Below are 19,761 nucleotides of genomic sequence, written 5' to 3' on the forward strand. Positions count from 1 at the left end.
AGAACTCCTCCCCACTCCCCCCCGCCCCCTACCCCCTGAGCAATTGTAACATTATTGTGCACTGTGCTGTTTTTACCTTGAGTACTTTGTGGGAAAACACAGACCTGTGACCTTATTTTTATACCCTTATTCTTTGCAGTGTTTGTATATGCCACCACTTTGCAACTTGTTTTTATGTAAAAAATTGTCAAATGGTTACAATTCAGGTATTCCTAAACTTTTATCATAACTAGTAACGTAACAATAAATACTATTTTATATATATTTGCTTGCTCATTAGTGACAATATCTTTTGAATAAAGTTTTAGAAACTGAACTGTTGGGTGAAAAACAATGGATGATACATTTTGGAGATATTGCTACATTGTCCACCATGGAAGTTGTACCAATGTACTCACAAAAAATGTCAGACATACTGCTCTAGTGCCCAGTGGAATTTGTTTTAGAAGGCTCTGTTATTTCCCGACTACCACTGTCCTTTCTTCCTGCCTATGTTTAGGCAGCAATGTGTTTCCCTATAGCTCAGAGTGTCCAATAGTGTTCTGACCAGTAAAATATTAATATATTCCCTAAGGGGGTAAGCCTTTCACATAATAAGCGTCTTTTCTTTATATTTTTCCTCTGTAATTGTTTTATATATTCATTCTTATTTCTTCTTTTGAATCCTGCCTTTTGTGAATGATTTAACATCTTTTAACAAAAAAAAAAAATCAGTTATCTCAGAAGGGGGCTAGGGACACATCTGTGGCTTCATGATACATGTAGCAGACTGCTTCCAGCCCTAAACACCAGAAAACCTAAGAAGAAGTGGATTTCAAAAGTATTTATTTCAAGTCACAACAAATTCAGATGTGGGCAAGGCAGGAGTAGGTGCAGTGTCTCTGCTATAGCCTCAAAAATCAAGGCATACTCTACCTCCTGATCCACCATCTACTACTTGCAGACAGTAGCTGCAAGTCAGAGGGCTTCCATGATCAAAGAAGAAATAAGAATGAATGCTTAAAACAATAAAGAAGAAAAATATAAAGGAAAGACAAAAAAATTATTTTATTATTTAAAATGCTTACCCCTGTTAGGGAACACATTTTATTGGTGAGAACACAGTCTACTAATCACTTTGGGAGTCTGGGACATCAGTTCGTGTGGTAGAGAACACTGCTGCCCCGAACATAAGCAGGCAGAAAGGACAATGGAACTGAGAAATAACAGGGCGTGCTTACACACAAAGACTAAAAAATTGTACTTCAGAATAAAAACTAAATGAAAACACTCCTTTGGGCACAGAAGCAGTTTGGCCAACACTTTTCTTGAAAGTGCATGAAGACAACTTTTATGAAGGTTGTTATAGTTCTTTAAAGATAACCTAGCAACAACAACCTCTATGAAAGACAATACAGCAGCAACAACCTCTAAAAAGGACAATATACAATCAACAACCTCTATGAAGGACAGAGTAGCAATAACAACCTCCTTGAAGGACAATGTCCCAGCAACAACCTCTGTGAAGGACAATGTCCCAGCAACAACCTCTGTGAAGGACAATGTACCAGTGAGAACCTCTATGAAGGACAATGTACCAACAGCATCCTCTATGAAGGACAATGTACCAGGGACAACCTCTATGAAGGACCATGTACCAGTGACAACCTCTATGAAGGACAATGTACTAATAACAACCTCTATGAAGGACAATGTACCAACAACAACCTCTATGAAGGACAATGTACTAACAACAACCTCTATGAAGGACAATGTACCAGCGACAACCTCTATGAAGGACAATGTACAATGACAACCTCTATGAAGGACAATGTACCAGTGACAACCTCTATGAAGCACAGTGGAGCAACAACAACCTCTATGAAGGACAATGTACCAGCAGCAACCTATATGAAGGACAATGTATCAACAACAACCTCTATGAAGAACAATGTACCAGTGACAACCTCTATGAAGCACAGTGGAGCAACAACAACCTATATGAAGTATAATGTACCAGCAACAACCTATATGAAGGACAATGTACTAACAACAACCTCTATGAAGGACAATGTACTAACAACAACCTCTATGAAGGACAATGTACTAACAACAACCTCTATGAAGGACAATATACTAACAACAACCTCTATGAAGGACAATGTACCAGCGACAACCTCTATGAAGGACAATGTACAATGACAACCTCTATGAAGGACAATGTACCAGCAGCAACCTATATGAAGGACAATGTACCAACAACAACCTCTATGAAGGACAATGTACCAGTGACAACCTCTATGAAGCACAGTGGAGCAACAACAACCTCTATGAAGTATAATGTACCAGCAACAACCTATATGAAGGACAATGTACAATGACAACCTCTGTGAAGGACAGTGTACCAGCGACAACCTCTATGAAGGACAGTGTACCAACAACAACCTCTATGAAGGACAATGTACCAGCGACAACCTCTATGAAGGACAATCTACCCACGACAACCTCTATGAAGCACAGTGGAGCAACAACAACCTCTATAAAGTACAATGTACCAGCAACAACCTATATGAAGGACAATGTACCAGGGACAACCTCTTTGAAGGGCAACGTATCAACAACCTCTATGAAGGACAATGTACCAACGACAACCTCTATGAAGGACAAAGCAGCAATGACAATCTCTATATCTTCAAAACATTATCAGTCATGTTCTTTCCACCAGTAATTCTTACTTCTAGTTATTTATCTAAAAGTTATTGTCACTACTGGGCAAGAATATATCTATAAAATAAAATTTTTTTTTTTTTTATTTTTTTTTTTTTTTATAAAATAAAATTTTATAGATTTTTTTAATCTATAAAATGACAGCTGTCACTGTTTTACTTGTTCTTACAAAATTTTAGAAATATCAAATTGCTACAATTTAACAACATTGCAGCAAAAGATGCTATGTGATGGCATCCATAAACCCTAGAAAAATAAAGATACAGGTCTGTTGGTTTTGGTATACAAAGTGATTACACTATACAGCATTATTTGGAAAACTAAAGTGTGAAACAATGTGTACAATTGCTAATGGAGGGTTCTTGGAGCAGAGCTGAAGGGCTTAGGTGGGGATGGTAGGAGCTCATTACACTTTCTACCTTTTACATGGCCTTTCTTGTGCATGATTTAAAATTTTCTAAAATTAAAATCAAAGATCTCAGTAGGGGCTGAGGGTACCTCAATGGTTTTGCTGCTTCTCAGAATCCAGAGACATAATGCGTACACATTCTATATGCCATGTTCCCATCACATTGGTATGTTGAAATAAATCTTCCCTGTGGCTTTAGTCTGACCCACACTCTGCCTAGATCCTGTTGAGTTCATTTCATCGATAGCCAGATGGTGTCATTTTGTCCCCTGCACACTGGCCCCTACCGAAGATGACTTACCCCAGAACATCAAAAGCCTCGTTTGTGAGGGTAGGGATGCCCCTGAACCCTGCAATGATGAACTCTCCGCTTCACTGGGGTCCAGGTCTGCCCCAGGGTCCAGACCTCTGGAGAACAGTAGGGCCCATCTTCAGAAAATAAGAGACATTTGTTCACTGAGCTTACTGAATGAAGGCATGTTCCCTTTCCTTTTGAATATTAAAAAGTAAATATTTCCAGCAGATGGGAAACAGGAAACAGAGCAGGGTCCTTACCGTCACTAGCAGCTTGGACCCAGAACATACACTAAACACACAGACTCAGTACGATGAAGCCGCAAGAACAGAGGAGCATCAAAGGGCCCTTCAGGCCAAGGGCACCCTCACCCTCCCAAGCAGGTGCTCACCGTCCTCACTGTAGCCTTTGTCTCTGAGCCTCCTCCTGCTGACATATAAACACAGGCTGACTCCTCACTGCCACACACTCGGGCTTCTGCTCTCTGTGCTCCAGGAGACCCCAGCATGAGGACCCTGGCCATCCTCGCTGCCCTTCTCCTGGTGGCCCTTCAGGCCCAGGGTGGACCACTGCAAGAGAGAGCTGAGGAGGCCCCAGCCGAGGAGCAGCCTGGGGCACAGGACCAGGATGTGGCCATCTCCTTTGCAGAGGATGAAAGCTCAGGTCTCAGAGCTGCAGGTGAGAGACCCCAACACTGCAGAGCTGGGGTGTCTAGAGAGGAGAACCATATGCCTCTAGAATCAGTCCCAGAAACTGGCTCTACCTCTTTAGGTGATTACTATACTGGGCCTCAGTTTCCTCTTGTATATACTGAAAGGTAATAACTAAATGATTTTGAGGGGCCTTTCTTTCTCCAGTGATTTTTCTATGACAATGCTGTGATGTTCACTACCTTTATACTATGGGGAATCGTACTAGGGGTATGTACTGTGTCATAGATAAGATTCCACCATTAAAGAAATGTATTTCACATTGTCTGTGAGAGGAGCCTAAGAAAGTGGAGACTAGCCCAAGGATGTGTATTTTAGGTGGAAGCCAAAAAAGTGATACAACAGGAGTGGGCCTCTAACCCCCTGTGGGACCAGCATTGCCGCCTACTTTTATTCCTATTCATCTGGGCTGATGGCGCTGCCAGCTGTGATGTTGCCAATAAAACAAACCCACTCAACCCAGAATGTAGCTGCAAAGGGATTGCCTCTCCCTCCCACCTCCGACCCCAGTCCTAAAGCCTGATTCTCTCTGTGTCCTCAGGCTCAACTAGGGGTTTGAACTGCTACTGCAGAAGCCGAGGCTGTACTCGGCCAGAGCGCGCCTATGGGACCTGCACCTCCGGGGGCCGCCGCTACACCTTATGCTGCCGCTGAGCATCAAGGACACAGAGCTATGGGCTTTGAGACCTAGAAGGGAACTTTCATTCCTTCTATTCCTTGTCAATTTCTTCCCTCATCCCAAATAAAGTCCTTGTAGCAATTTCTGTGTGGTTGCACCTTTTCACATTTGAAATGTGTCTTTTTGGAGACTGTTTGAGGTGCAAGTATTGGAAACGTAAATCCAGCGTTTGGAGGATAATACCATTCTACATTTTAGGAACATCATGTTGAGCAAAGGCTTCAGTCACAAACTGCCATGAAAGGGTGTACAAATCATGCTGATCTCTGCCTCGACCCCTGCCTCTTCTCACTGAGCCTCATTTAATTGGAATTGCTCCTCATGACAGCTCCACATGCCACACAAACATCAGTCTCTCGTTCACACAGTCACAATGTCCCCACTTCTCAGGAAAGACCACCATCCTCTTTTCCAAAGTGTTGCAGTTTTACTCAATAGTTCTTCATCACACATTTGCCCTCTAAGACTTGGGGTTGTATCAGCTCCATGAAATAATTTTAATTAAGATCAGAATATAACTAATAAACATGTCATAAGTAGAACAAAAAGCCTAGGAACACCACACTAGCAATTCACTCACTATCAATATCACACAGTGATACCTAGTAAATCGGGGTTTTATATCCATGAAGTGGGTTTGCACAGACACCCACACACAATGCACTCATGTAAGTCCTCAGCTCTTCTTTGCCACACACACTCTATTTGCCTTAAATCTACAGAGAATAGATTTGATTCTTCCTGTGAAATGCAGCTTCCCAGGGTTGCAGGGAAAAGAGCCCTGAGGGCAGCATCTCACCAGGAGCCTGAGTCCCTGCTGATGCTGTGGGTGCTGAGGTTCTGACCCCAGAATGTCACGTTCATCTGAAAATGAAGCAGGAAAATGGGTGTGGAGAAGAGATGGCAGCCGGGCCTCTCGGGTCCTCAGAGTATGTGCTGGGACAGCCGCAGCTCTCTTGCTGCTCTGTGTGCAACTGCCCAGCCCGATGAGCACACCATATTTGGGGTCTGTGTCCTGTGAGCTTGCCTTCCTCCTGTCCTCCAAGGGGACCTGCTCACTGCCTACACCTGGTGTCCTGTGGGGCCAGCGTGACATCTAGGTGGGCTGTGATGTGACTCTTCCTCTTGTCCCTTGTTTCTCTCTGTGTCCCAGACACTCCATGTTCCTTGAACAATCATCCAAGGTATCCTGAAAAAGGCCTATCAGGCCCTGACCGCAGAGCCCTGGGCAGTAGTCCAGTGTGGGCCTCAACATTCCCTGTGACCCTGTAGTTCTTGTTGTGATTCCACAACAGATATTGCAACAAAAACTACATCTGTTCATGTCATGTTGATACCCTCAACAGAGCACTCACTGACCAATGGGTGACAGAGAGAACACTGTGAAGAAAGGGACAGTGTGTCTATGACCACAATACCACCCTGAATGCACCCTTTCACGTCTGATCTCAGAGCTAAGCAGGATTGGGCCTAGTTGGTACTTGGATGAGAAAGAAAGGGACAGCACTTCAAGTAGGAATATTTGCCATTCTTGACTTACAACAATTTAAGGACCCATGGCGGTTGCTATGACCACCAACATCAACTGCAAGGGCTGAAATTTTTCAGTTAAAAAATACCACCTGGGAGTAGGTATTCTCCACACCCACTCCATGCTGACTCAGAGCAGGTCTCAGTCCCAGGCACAGGGTCTACCTGGCTGAGGACAGCCCAGGCTCCATGCACCCCACTGAGACCCCATACAGCTAGGGAGACATAACACACCCCTCAGGGAAGACAGAGTGGGCCTGTGTCTGACCAAGAAATGGTCTCCACTTTTCCACCTTGTGTAGAAAGTGAAGGTCACATTGGGGTTCAGGGTGTGAAGGCTGGACAGCCTTCCATGGGTTCTTCTTCCCCTCACTGAGTTAATGTCACGAATCCTTGAACTAGCTCTCCATCTTGTTCCTAAACGTGTCCTGGGCCAGGCTGACCCCTTCTCAGGGCATCTTCACTCCACCCAGAAAGACAGCTGCCTCCCTCCCCCAGCTCCTGGGGTCTCTGCTACAAATTCAGTTTGTCCCTGAGGTCTTTCCTGATTTCTCAATGCTAAATTGCAACAAGTTTCCCCTGGGAACCTCAATCTCCCTTCTTCCCTTTATTTTTAACTGAAAATTTTCAGCTCATCTCATTTTACACATTTCACCAGCTCCTTTCTGTAACATGTGTCTCCTTGTACAAGGAAAGAGCTCCAGGTTCCGCTTGTCTCTCTACCATAGTGCCCAGATGACTGCTTAAAGCATAGCTAGTGATCAGTAGTTTTAATTTTAATTGGACCCAACATCAAATATTGACAGAAAGGTATATTATTATTACTAAATTACATAGAAAACATGTGACACCTACAGAGGTTAAGAAGTCCATGTGTATAGCACATGGGACAGTCACCTTTATAAAGCTTACAAAAATCATTGAAGACTATGTTTTAGGAGAATATCATCGGTAAAAGGGGAAAGGGAGGGGACTAGGATGAGTGGAGGGAGGGTATTTGGTGGGACCACACCTACGGTGCATCTTACAAGGGTACATGTGAAACATACTAAATGTAGAATATAAATGTCTTAACATAATAAGTAAGAAAATGCCAGGAAGGCTATGTTAACCAGTTTGATGAAAATATCTCAAATTGTATATAAAACCAGTGCATGGTGTCCCATGATTGCATTAATGTACACAGCTAGGTTTTAATTTTAAAAAATCCAAATAAAGAGATAGTTTTCCAAAAACACACACAAAAATGTGGCATTAGGAAGCCTTGGGATTTCAGGAAGAAGAAACCATAATGATTCAAGTGGCAAGGAAATACTTCATGGTGAATCTTTTTTTTTTTTTTTTTTTTTTTGTGGAGACAGAGTCTCACTTTATGGCCCTCGGTAGAGTGCCGTGGCCTCACACAGCTCACAGCAACCTCCAACTCCTGGGCTTAAGTGATTCTCTTGCCTCAGCCTCCCAAGTAGCTGGGACTACAGGCACCTGCCACAACGCCCGGCTATTTTTTGGTTTTGCAGTTTGGCCGGGGCCGGGTTTGAACCCGCCACCCTCGGTATATGGGGCCGGCGCCTTACCGACTGAGCCACAGCCACCGCCCTTCATGGTGAATCTTAAACTGAAACAGGTATGTTTAAAGCATGGTTAGATTTAAAGAACAAGTAGAAGCAACATTTTAAGTAGAAAAACTGGAAATTTCAAGAGGAATTGATGTTGCAAAAGAAAAGGATAGAAGAAAATTCAAGCTGACATGCTCAGAGATAGCTCCCCATTCAAGGGAAGGGCAGGTGCAGGATGGAACATGCCTGTCTACTCCAAGCTGATGCAGGCACACTGGGGACCCCCCCCCTGTCTGCTGCTACCTCATCTATACTGGGTAATGAGAGATGCAGACTCTAAAGACAGAGATGGTGCAGGGATGTGTGAGGGCCTCCAGACAATAAGGGCAACTTGCCCAGGCTCAAGTAAAAGCCAAAACTAATTGTAGTACAACCTCTGTAAGTTGATGCCCCAAGGTACTGTAACAAACTGGTCAACATAGGGTGGTCAACATAAGAAACTAGGGAGGAATTCTGGGAAGATGGGTGACTAGTAACAACCCTCCGCAGAGGCTCCTGACCAGAGGGAGAAAAATTGGACAGAATCAAAAGTGGGAAAGCTGAAGCCAAAGGTGGGGAGTTGAGCCAAGAAAGAAGTTCGGCAAGCTGTGACTTCAAGGAAGAACATTCAAGAAAACAAATTACAGGTACAAAGCCTATCGACTAGTGGATGATAGGCTTTGTACCTGGTGCAAAGTGGGAGGCCCACCAAGTGGGAGACCCACTGCTGCTCTCTGAGAGTGAGCAGGGAACAAAAGATGTCTCATTCTACCTCACTGGAGACAGCCACTAAACATCAGGTCTCTTTCTCCAGGTTCCACTTGTGAACCTAGATACCACCTTGCTGGGCATAAAATTGAACAAATATTTTCCCCCACAATTCCAGACTCCCAGTCCACCCTTTCCCCCTCTCACGGCAGTCTGAAGTTCTGCTTCCTGCAGAGTGCAGAGTGTTTGGTCTTTTCCTGAGAGATCTGGGCAGAGTGTGAGCCACTGAACATTAGGATGGAATCTGTGACTAGTGGGGAATAAAGAGCATGGGAAGAAAGAGACACTTGGCAGAAGGAGAAGCAGTCCCCGGTTATGACTTTGCCCAGCCACAATGGTGGTGTTGACCCTCAGTTAGGGCTGTGTCTGGCAGGAGTGGGTGCAGAACCCCTAGTTCTAATGGTGCCTGCAAGCAGGAGAGTGGTTGCCCAGTGTGGACTGTGCTCAGTGGGCAGGGCTTGTCCCTAGCTTCTACTGGGCCAGTGAGCAAAGGCTTGCCGGATGTGAGCCAAGACCTGAAGGCAACAGTGTGGTCTCCTGACTCCATCAGAGCCAAGAAGCCTCTGAGTGTGGACTGAGACCAGCAGGGGCATGGTCCCCGTCTCCAACTGGGCCAGTGAGCACAGAAGCAGACACCAGTGTGGACTGAGTCTGGTCATAGGGGTGTGGACCCCTGCTCCAATTGTTGGAGACTCTTGAATCCCTCTCCATTGAGCAGTGTTTATACTGCCCAAAACAATTTGATTGGAACTTGTGTCTGGGGCAGTCCACCTGGGGACAATCTGAGGTTGACCTTGGAAATTCTGTAGTGAAAAGAACTGAGTAGTGGGGGCAGGGTGCCACAGCTGTCTGTATCTCTCCACAGCCAAGGTTTAAACCCAATACAGTGGCTTCTTAGGATAGGGTAGAGATTGGCTGATATCAAAACAGAGCCAGCTTGAGCTAGCTTATCAAGTAGGTCCTCAGAGTCTCTGACCAAAATTCTGAAAGGGGCCTTTTTAAGGTTGTAGGGGATAAGCCACAATTACAAAGCCAGGCACTTTGGTAAGGAGATGATTAACTCTACTACCTGGGAACCCCAATTCAATCTCACCCTACCAGTTCTAATAACAAATGGTGGAAAATAAACATGGCGTGGAACCAACAGAAGATTTCTGGCAACATGAACAACCAAAGTAGATCAACCCCCCCACACACACACAAGGAATGACAAAAGAGATACAACTGAAGATGCCATGAATAAACAGATGGCTGAACTGTTAGAAATAGAATATAGAATATGGATGGCAAATAAGATGAATAGAATGGAAGAAAAGTTAGAAATTTAAACCCAAAGAGTAGTTCTAAAGTTGTCTCAAGAAATTAATGATTTCAAAGACAAAGTCACCAAAGATATGCACATAATTAGAAAAGAGAAAGCAGAGCTCAAGGAAATAAAAAAGTCAGTTAAGGAGCTCCAAAATACAGTAGAATCCCTTAGTAATAGAGTTGACCAGGCAGAAGAAAGGATCTCTGAAATTGAAGACAAAGCTTTTAAACATTCCCAAACACTCAAAGAGGCAGACAAATGGAGAGCAAAAACGGATCATTCCCTGAGAGACTTGTGGGATCACTCCAAAAGATCAAACATTTTTCTTATAGGAATTCCTAAAGGAGAAGAGGATGTTCCTAAAGCTACAGAAGCTCTACTCCAAGAGTTTATGGAGGAAAATTTCCCAAGCATTGCAAGAGATACAGAAATTCAGATAGTAGACAGTTTCAGGACTCAAGCAAGACTCAATCCAAATAAAGCATCTCCTAGGCACATTGTGATTAACTTTGCCAAACTTAAGATGAAGGAGAAAATTCTGCAAGCAGCCAGGCATAAGAAAAGCATAACCTGCAAAGGGAGAAATATCAGAATGACTGCAGATCCCTCAACCAAAACATTTCAAGCCAGAAGAGGATGATCATTGACCTTCAATCTCCTGAAACAAAACACCTTTCAGCCCAGGATCCTATATCCAGCTAAACTGAGTTTCATTTATGATGCAGAAATCAAAAACTTTAATGACATACACATGTTGAAAAAATTTGCCATAACTAAACCAGCTCTCCAGGATATTCTCAGACCCATTTTCCATAATGACCAGCACAATGCTCTACCACCAAAGTAAACTCTCTCAGAAATTTTTGAACAAAACCCAACTTCCACAGTGGTGAAACAATTAAAAATGTCCACTGGACATTTGAAAAACATGACACCCAAAACACTACCAGCCTTATCAATTCTCTCAATTCATGTGAATAGTTTAAATTGTCCTCTAAAGAGGCACAGACTGGCTGACTGGATACATAAATGCAGACCAGATATCTGCTGCATACAAGAATCTCATCTTACCTTGAAGGATAAAAATAGACACATGGTGAAAGAATGGACTTCTGTAATACAGGCAAATGGAAACCAGAAAAAAGTAGGGGTTGCAATTTTATTTGCAGATACAATTGGCTTTAAACCAACAAAGATAAAAAAAAAAAAAATAAGGATAATATGGTCACTACATATTTGTCAAGGGAAACACCCAACATGAAGAGATTTTGATAATTAACATTATGCACCCAACCAGAATGCCCCTCAATTTATAAAGCAAACCCCAATGGAGATGAACAACTTGATATCTTCCTGCACTACAATAGTTGGAGATTTTAACACCCCTTTCACAATCTTGGATAGATCAAGCTGGCTTTATTCCAGGGTTACAAGGCTGGTTCAACATACACAAATCTATAAATATAATACATCACATAAATAAAATAAAAAACAAAGATCATATGATTCTCTCAATTGATGCAGAAAAAGCTTTTGATAATATCCAGAATCCTTTCATGATCAGAACACTTAAGAAAATAGGCACAGAAGGGACATTTCTTAAACTAATAGAGGCCATCTACAGCAAACCCACAGCCCTATCATATTGAATGGAACAAAATAGAAAACATGTCCACTCAGATCTGGAACTAGACAAGGATGCTCACTGTCTCCACTGTTACTCAACATAGTAATGGAAGTCTTAGCCATCACAGTCAGGCAAGAGAAGGTGATCAAGAGTATCCAAATAGGGTCAGAGGAGATCAAACTCTCATTCTTCTCAGATGATATGATCCTATACCTGGAAAATCTCAGGGACTCAACCACAAAACTCTTAGAAGTGATCAAGGAATACAGCAGCGTCTCAGTATACAAAATCAATACTTACAAATCAGTAGCTTTTATATATTCCAACAATAGTCAAGCTGAAAATATAGTCAAGGACTCTATTCCTTTTATAGTAGTGCCAAAGAAGATGAAATATCTGGGAATTTACCTAACAAAGGGTGTGAAAGATGCCTATAAGGAGAATCATGTGAAACCTTGAGAAAAAAATAACTGAAGATGTTAACAAAAGGAAAAACATATCATGCTTATGGCTGGGAAGAATCAATGTCCATACTACCCAAAGCAATCTACAGATTTAATGCAATCCCTATTAAAGCACCATTATCATACTTTAAAGATCTTTTAAAAATAGTGTTTCATTTTATATGGAATCATAAAAAACTCAAATAGCCAATACATTACTCAGAAATAAAAACAAATCAGGAGGTATCATGTTACCAGACTTCAGGCTATACTATAAATCTATAGTTATCAAAACAGCATGGTACTGGCACAAAAACAGAAAGGTAGATTTATGGAACAGAATAGAGAATGGAGAGATGAACCCAGCTACTTATTGCCATTTGATCTTTGATAAACCTATCAAAAATATTCCGTGGGGGAAAGACTCCCTCTTTAACAAATGATTCTGGGTGAACTAGCTGGCAACCTGTAGAAGAATGAAACTGGACCCCCACCTTTCACCATTAACAAAAATTGATTCTCACTGGATCAAAAATTTAAAATTAAGACATGAAACTAAAAATACTAGAAGAGAGTACAAGGAAAACACTTGAAGAAATTGGCCTGGGAAAATATTTTATGAGGAGGACTCCCTGGGGAATTGAAGCAACACCAAAATTACCTTACTGGGATCTGATCAAACTAAAAAGCTTTTGCACAGCCAAGAGCACAATAAGTAAAGCAAACAGACAACCTTCAGAATGGGAGAAGATTTTTGCAGGTTATACTTCCAACAAAGGTCTGATAACCAGAATCCATAGAGAACTCAAACTAATCAATAAGAAAAGAACAAATAACCCCATTTCTATGTAGGCAAGAAACTTGAACAGAAACTTCCCTGATGAAAACAGTTTCATGGCCTGCAAACACATGAAAAAATGTTCATCATCTTTAATCATCAGAGAAATTCAAATCAAAACCACTTTGAGATATCATCTAACTCCAGTAAGATTAGCCCATATCACAAAATCCCAAAACTACAGATGTTGGCATGGATGTGGAGAGAAAGAAACACTTCTTCACTGCTGGTGGGAATGCAAGCTAATACAACCTTTTTGGAAAGAAGTTTGGAGAATACTCAAGGAACTAACAGTAGACCTCCCATTCGATCCTGCAATTCCTCTACTAGGTATATACCCAGAAGATCAAAAATCATTTTACAACAAAGACATTTGCAACAGAATGTTTATTGCACCCCAACTCATAATTGCCAAGTCCTGGAAACAGCCCAAATGCCCATGAACGGAATAACAAATTGTGGTATATGTACACCAGGGAATACTATACAGCCATAAAAAAGATGGAGACTTCACATTTTTTATGTTTACCTGGATGGAGCTGGAACATATTCTTCCTAGTAAAGTATCTCAAGAATGGGGGGGGAAAGTATCTAATGTGCTCAATACTACTATGAAATCAATGTATAATCACTTACACATTCATATGAATGATAAAACACAACTATAGTCCAGAAAGTAGAAGGGAAGAAGAGATAGAGGGGAGGGGAGGGGGGGAAGAGGGAGGGTATTTGGGGGAAACCTCACCTAATATGCATGATGTAATGGTACATTTCAAAACTATTAAGAAAAGAGTATAATTGTGATGGTGTGGTAATCAGTTCAATGTAAGCATTTCACATTGTATATCAAATCAGTACACTGAACACCATAAATGCATCAATGTACACAGTTATGATTTAATACAAACAAAAAATAATAATAAAATAAAAAATATATAAGAAACTAGGCCTACTGTACTGATACATGATACATACATGTGGTGCATGTCCAGTCCATGAAACTTAGGTCAACTTAAAGAGGTGGTGAGTGTAGGGACATGGTCAAATGTAGAGGTTCTACTGTATTTAGATATGTACAGGCTATATGTTTACCGACTACGTACTGAACATTTTCTATCTTAAAGTAGCCAGTCATGGTGTACGATAAGGAAATAAAGAATAAATTAAATATTGTGCAACTCCCGTGAAATGCAATAATCCGAGCATACAGCACCCTTGTCTCTGTGAAAATATAAGAGCCTAATTCTATACCCTATATAAGAGCATAAATTGAGAAACACAAGTGGGCTAATCACACTCTCCACACCCCACCCCACGCACACATACACACAATGCCCTCCACTGTTGTCCCACCAGCCCTCATGCCCAGCTTCTCCTGCTCTGGCTTCAAGACACCTGACTCCACCCCTCTCCCTGCTGCACGGTCAGTCTCCAATGAGCAATTCTTACAACGCTTCTGGTGCAATTTTTCTTTTAAAATAAGGAACATTGGCTTATTGTTTATTGTTGCTATTATTATTTCTTTTTGTTTGGTGGATGTTCTAAACTCTGTTTCAACCTTACCAGAACATAAGGATGAGAAAAGTGCTTGTTCTCTTTTATCTAGTCTGCATTTTTTCTTTGCTACTCAAAGCCCCATGCCCCACCAAGACACTTACGATCAAAGGGGAAGGGTCTGCACTCTAACATGGCCTGGAAGCTCCCCCTCCCAGCCTTTCAGAATTATGACTTCCTAAAGAAGAGACCCTACAACTCTGTCCCAACCCTCTACCCTGCATTCACCCCTCACTCCTGCCATGAGCCAGAATTCCTCAGTCCCTGAGCATCAGGGACAAAACTCCTGGGCCCTGACCTCACCCACTGTTCTCTCAGCCTCTCACTCAGCTTCCTTCCTTCTCTGGGCAGCAGCACCAACAGGAAGTTCTCACAGGGCTGAGGGTCAGGACCCCGTGGGGAACTGATGTCCAGGCAGCACTCAGAACAGCTGGGTCTGCTTTTCACATCCTGCCCTTGTGGACTGCGATTCCTTTGCACAGAGTCCTCTGAGATTGGCACATTTCCTGTGGGCCATGCTGAAGTCTTGGATTCAAAGTGCAGAAACCACATGAAGCAGTGTCAACCTGGTAACTCCCTGGTAACACCTGAGACTTTTAAGGTGAAACTCTGGTTTCAGAAAATACTGGATCCAGACAGCCATTGCAGTACATTGAGCTCCATAGAGACAGCACTGGGGCAAGTGAGAGCCAGATGGGCACTGGGCGACTCTGTGCCCCGCTGAGGAAAAATAACTAAACATGGGCAAAGGAGATCCTAAGAAGCCGAGAGGCAAAATGTCATCATAGGCATTCTTTGTGCAAACTTGTCAGGAGGAGCACAAGAAGAAGCACCCAGATGCTTCAGTCCACTTCTCAGAGTTTTCTAAGTGCTCAGAGAGGTGGAAGACCATGTCTGCTAAAGAGAAAGGAAAATTTGAAGATATGGCAGAGCCAGACAAGGCCCATTATGAAAAAGAAATGAAAACCTATATACCCCCTAAAGGGGAAACAAGAAAGAAGTTCAAGGATCCCAATGCACCCAAGAGCCCTCCTTCGGCCTTTTTCTTGTTCTGTTCTGAGTATCACCCAAAAATCAAAGGAGACATCCCAGAAAGCTGTCCATTGGTGATGTTGCAAAGAAGCTGGGAGAGATGTGGAATAACACTGCTGCGGATGACAAGCAGCCTTGTTGAAAAGAAGCCTGCAAAGCTGAAGGAAAAAATACGAAAAGGATATTGCTGCAGACCGAGCTAAAGGAAAGCCTGATGCAGTGAAAAAGGGAGTCATCAAGGCTGAAAAAAGCAAGAAAAAGAAGGAAGAGGAGGAAGATGAGGAGGATGAAGAGGATGAAGATAAAGAAGAAGAAGATGATGATGATGAATACGTTGGTTCTAGCGCAGTTTTGTTTCTTGTCTATAAAGCATTTAACCCCCCTGTACACAACTCACTCCTTTTAAAGAAAAAAATTGAAATGTAAGGCTGTGTAAGATTTGTTTTTAAACTGTACAGGGTCTTTTTTTGTATAGTTAACACACTACTGAATGTGTCTTTAGATAGCCCTGTCCTGGTGGTATTTTCAGTAGCCACTAACCTTGCCTGGCACAATATGGGGGTTGTAAATTGGCATGGAAATTTAAAGCAGGTTCTTGTCGGTGCACAGCACAAATTTGTTATAGATGGGGATGGTAGTTTTTTCATCTTCAGTTGTCTCTGATGCAGCTTATATGAAATAGTTATTGTTCTGTTAACTGAATACCATTCTGTAATTGCAAAAAAAAAAAAAAAAAGTTGCAGCTGTTTTGTTGACATTCTGAATGCTTCTAAGTAAATACAATTTTTTTTTATTAGTTCTGTTGTCCTTTTCATAGGTCTGAAACTTTTCTTCTTGAGGGGAAGCTAGTCTTTTGCTTTTTGCCCATAATGGATCACATGAATTATTACATTGTTTATCTTTTTATATAATTAGCTGATAAAAAGCTTTTTGTCTACGCGCCCTGCATATCATGATGGGGGTAATAAAAGTTAAATTGAGATAGTTTTCATCTATAACTGAAACTCCAAAGGTGATGACAAATTTCACATAGCCCATTTATATTTTACAAAGTGAAGAGTAAGCAATCTACTCACAGCATGGGATTATTAGAATCAAACGTTTTGAAAGTCTGTCCTTGAAGGACTAATAGAAAAGTATGTTCCAATCTTTACATGAGGACTCTATTCTTTAACTCCCATTACCATGTAATGGCAGTTATATTTTGCAGTTCCCACATTAAAGAAGACCTGAGAATGTAGCCCCAAAAGTGTGAGCTTAAAATACAACTCGGCCATATTGCATTTTTTGCTGATGTTAGTCCTGGCAAAGACTAAGAAAGTGCTGGCTGTAAATGTCTATTTCCCATTTACCTAAATATGAACTGCTCAGGAAACTTCAGATTCTCCATTTAGAGTATCTTTAATTAATTGGGCCACCCTTTAAAATAATGCCACATTTAAAATCGGTTATATTTTCATGTATTGTGGTTTGCCCCTTTTTAAATCAAATTGATAGGAAAGAAGACGCTTAAACTTTGCATCTTAATACAAGTTACTCAATTTATTTGAATTTCATTTTTCCTTACAAAACCCACACTCATTCATTAGAGTCATGTTTATCTACTTAGCAGTTTAGGGAACAATTTGGCAATTTTGTGGTTTTTGAGATTATCATTCTCTTAAAGTGCCAGTATTTTAAAATAGCATTCTTGTAATTTTACACGCTTTTGTGATGGAGTGCTATTTTGTTATATAATTTTGACTTGGATTCTTTCTATTTGCATTTGTTTATATAATTTCAGGAGGAATACTGAACATCTGAGTCCTGGATTATACTAATAAACTAATAATTGCAGAGGTTTAAAAAAAAAAAAAGAAAAATACTGGATCCAAAGACTAAAAGGAACACTGACTTTGGTCATCTCTCTGGCTAAGCCCACCCCAGAATATTCCCCTGGTAATCAAACTGCATGGCTGAGAAACACCATTTTTACCACTTGACAGGCAGCTGAGCTAATACTCACTGTTGAAATTTTTTTTTTTTTTAAACAGGGTATCACTCTGTCACCCAGACTAGAGTGCAGTGCTGTCTTCATAGCTCTCTGCAACCTCAAACTCCTGTACTCAAGCACTCCTCCTGCCTCAGCCTCCCAAGCAGCTGGGCCTACAGGCATGTGACACCATGCCCAGCTAATTTTTTCTTGTTTCTTATAGATGAGGTTTCACTATGTTGCCCAGGCTGATCTCAAACTCCTGTCCTCAGAAGATCCCCTGCCTCAGCCATCCAAAGTGCCGGGATAACACCACTGCACCTGGCCCAAATGTCAAGTTGATATTTTGATAACCAATGAAACAGGACATGGAACACTTATTCCTCACTTAAAAGATAAAAACATACAAAAAAACTTTCTTTTTCAATTTCTAACTAGACTATGACCTTGCCACTCAAGAGGCTTGGCACTAAGCAGGAACTAGTTAGAATCTTCAACTTAAGAAGTGCTGTCCCTGAATACCCAAAATGATTTTTACTGATGATTGAGAGAATTACAGAACAGAATTACAACATAGGGCAGACAAGAATAAATTTATCAGCAAAACAGTCTTGTCACTGAATTTCAAAAAGGAAAGGATATGAAATACGATCTAGACATGCATGAGAAGAATGTCCCCCCGAAAAAATTTTCAACATGCACCCTCCAAACCTGCATCTCTCTCCTACCCCAGCTTCATAGCCATGAACCCGTCTCCAAATGCCGCCTTCTTTAAGCACCTCTGTTCCCATCTGAGCACCTGCCGAGATCCTTCTCTTTCCCCATATCTCAAGCTAGTAACCTGACTCAGGCAGTCACTCTGGCATGGTTTATGGGTGAGTTTGAATGTGGAGAGTAGATTTTTCTGCTCTATATTTCCACCAGAGGGATCTATAGGCCAGTGAATTCTGACCACCAGTGATTGTTCAACTAAAGTAAAAATGGCCACATTCCCCAAAACAGGTATTAACTTTCTTTTTATATAACAAATCCCTTCACAAAAAAAATCCTAATATGGAGAAGAGAAAATGCTTTTATTCATCAAGACACTAGCCTGTCTCCAAATCACTGCATCCTCATACATGTGCAAGAGAGCAATGTGTGTTCCTTTGTTGTTTGAAATACTGTGGACACTGAAAAGTGAAAAAAAAAATGTTGTTGGCTTGTTGCTGTTCCCTCCATTACAACTGCAAAAGCTGGAGATGGTGAAACATTTTAGTCCCAACTGCTCCATTGATCAGGGGAGGGAAGGGGTTAAATCCCATCAGTAAATGAATTCAGTTCTGGTCTTTTATCGTCAAGAAGCCACAGACATTTATCCTTCCTTCTGAGGGAGACTCTTCTCCGGCCTTAGCTTTGTTCTTCCAACCTTGAAGGCCAAGATTCGGCCTTACTTCTTAATATTTTTGGTATTTTGGCCATAGCCTTGGTCATCTCAAATTCCTTTTAACATGGACAATGGCATAATTAAAATAACTCTGGGCGGCACCTGTGGCTCAGTGAGTAGGGCGCCGGCCCCATATACCGAGGGTGGCGGGTTCAAACCCAGCCCCGGCCAAACTGCAACAAAAAATAGCCGGGCGTTGTGGCAGGCGCCTGTAGTCCCAGCTGCTCGGGAGGCTGAGGCAAGAGAATCGAGTAAGCCTAAGAGTTAGAGGTTGCTGTGAGCTGTGTAACGCCACGGCACTCTACCCGAGGGCGGTACAGTGAGACTCTGTCTCTACAAAAAAAAAAAAAATAATAACTCTGAACCTTCTTCGACCACCTCTTATATTGTTAAAGACTGAGCTTCCAGAATTGTTGGATTTCAGTGCTGATTCCAACACATGCTAGATGTATACTCTCCGATCAATAAACTTTCTCACCTGTAAAATAGGCATAGGTATGTTTTGCTGTGCTTTAAGTGCAGATACATTTTTGTATTAGAAAGTACCAACATACTATTCTTGAAATATGCAAAGAGCAATACTGATTTCTTTCAATGCACTAAGAACAATACAAAACTGTGCATTGATTATCCCAACTGATCCATACAATGGCACTAGAAGTGAAGCATATGATGCATATTCTATGGGTGAGGATGCTGAACCTTAGACAGCATATTTACTTTCCTAAGGCCCCACATCTGATCAGAAGCCAAGCCTTCTAAGTTTTCTACATTCTGAAGTAGTCACAGAGGATCATGCTTATTTTTGTGAACTCAGGGCCTCACGGGAGGTCATTAGACCATCATCAACTGCTAAATTCAAGCATCT

General features: G+C 41.7%; 1 protein-coding gene across 1 annotated transcript; it reads left to right on the forward strand.

Annotated features, from left to right (window-relative positions):
- The first annotated feature begins 3,893 nt into the window (after window positions 1-3,893).
- LOC128590811 (defensin alpha 4-like) lies at window positions 3,894-4,872 on the forward strand. Its single transcript, XM_053598236.1, has 2 exons — window positions 3,894-4,088; window positions 4,662-4,872. Exons 1-2 carry the CDS (start codon window positions 3,917-3,919, stop codon window positions 4,772-4,774), a joined length of 285 nt encoding a protein of 94 aa, XP_053454211.1. The 5' UTR covers window positions 3,894-3,916; the 3' UTR covers window positions 4,775-4,872.
- Window positions 4,873-19,761: the final 14,889 nt, after the last annotated feature.

Source organism: Nycticebus coucang, chromosome 7, assembly GCF_027406575.1.
Source record: "Nycticebus coucang isolate mNycCou1 chromosome 7, mNycCou1.pri, whole genome shotgun sequence".
NCBI lineage: Eukaryota > Metazoa > Chordata > Mammalia > Primates > Lorisidae > Nycticebus > Nycticebus coucang.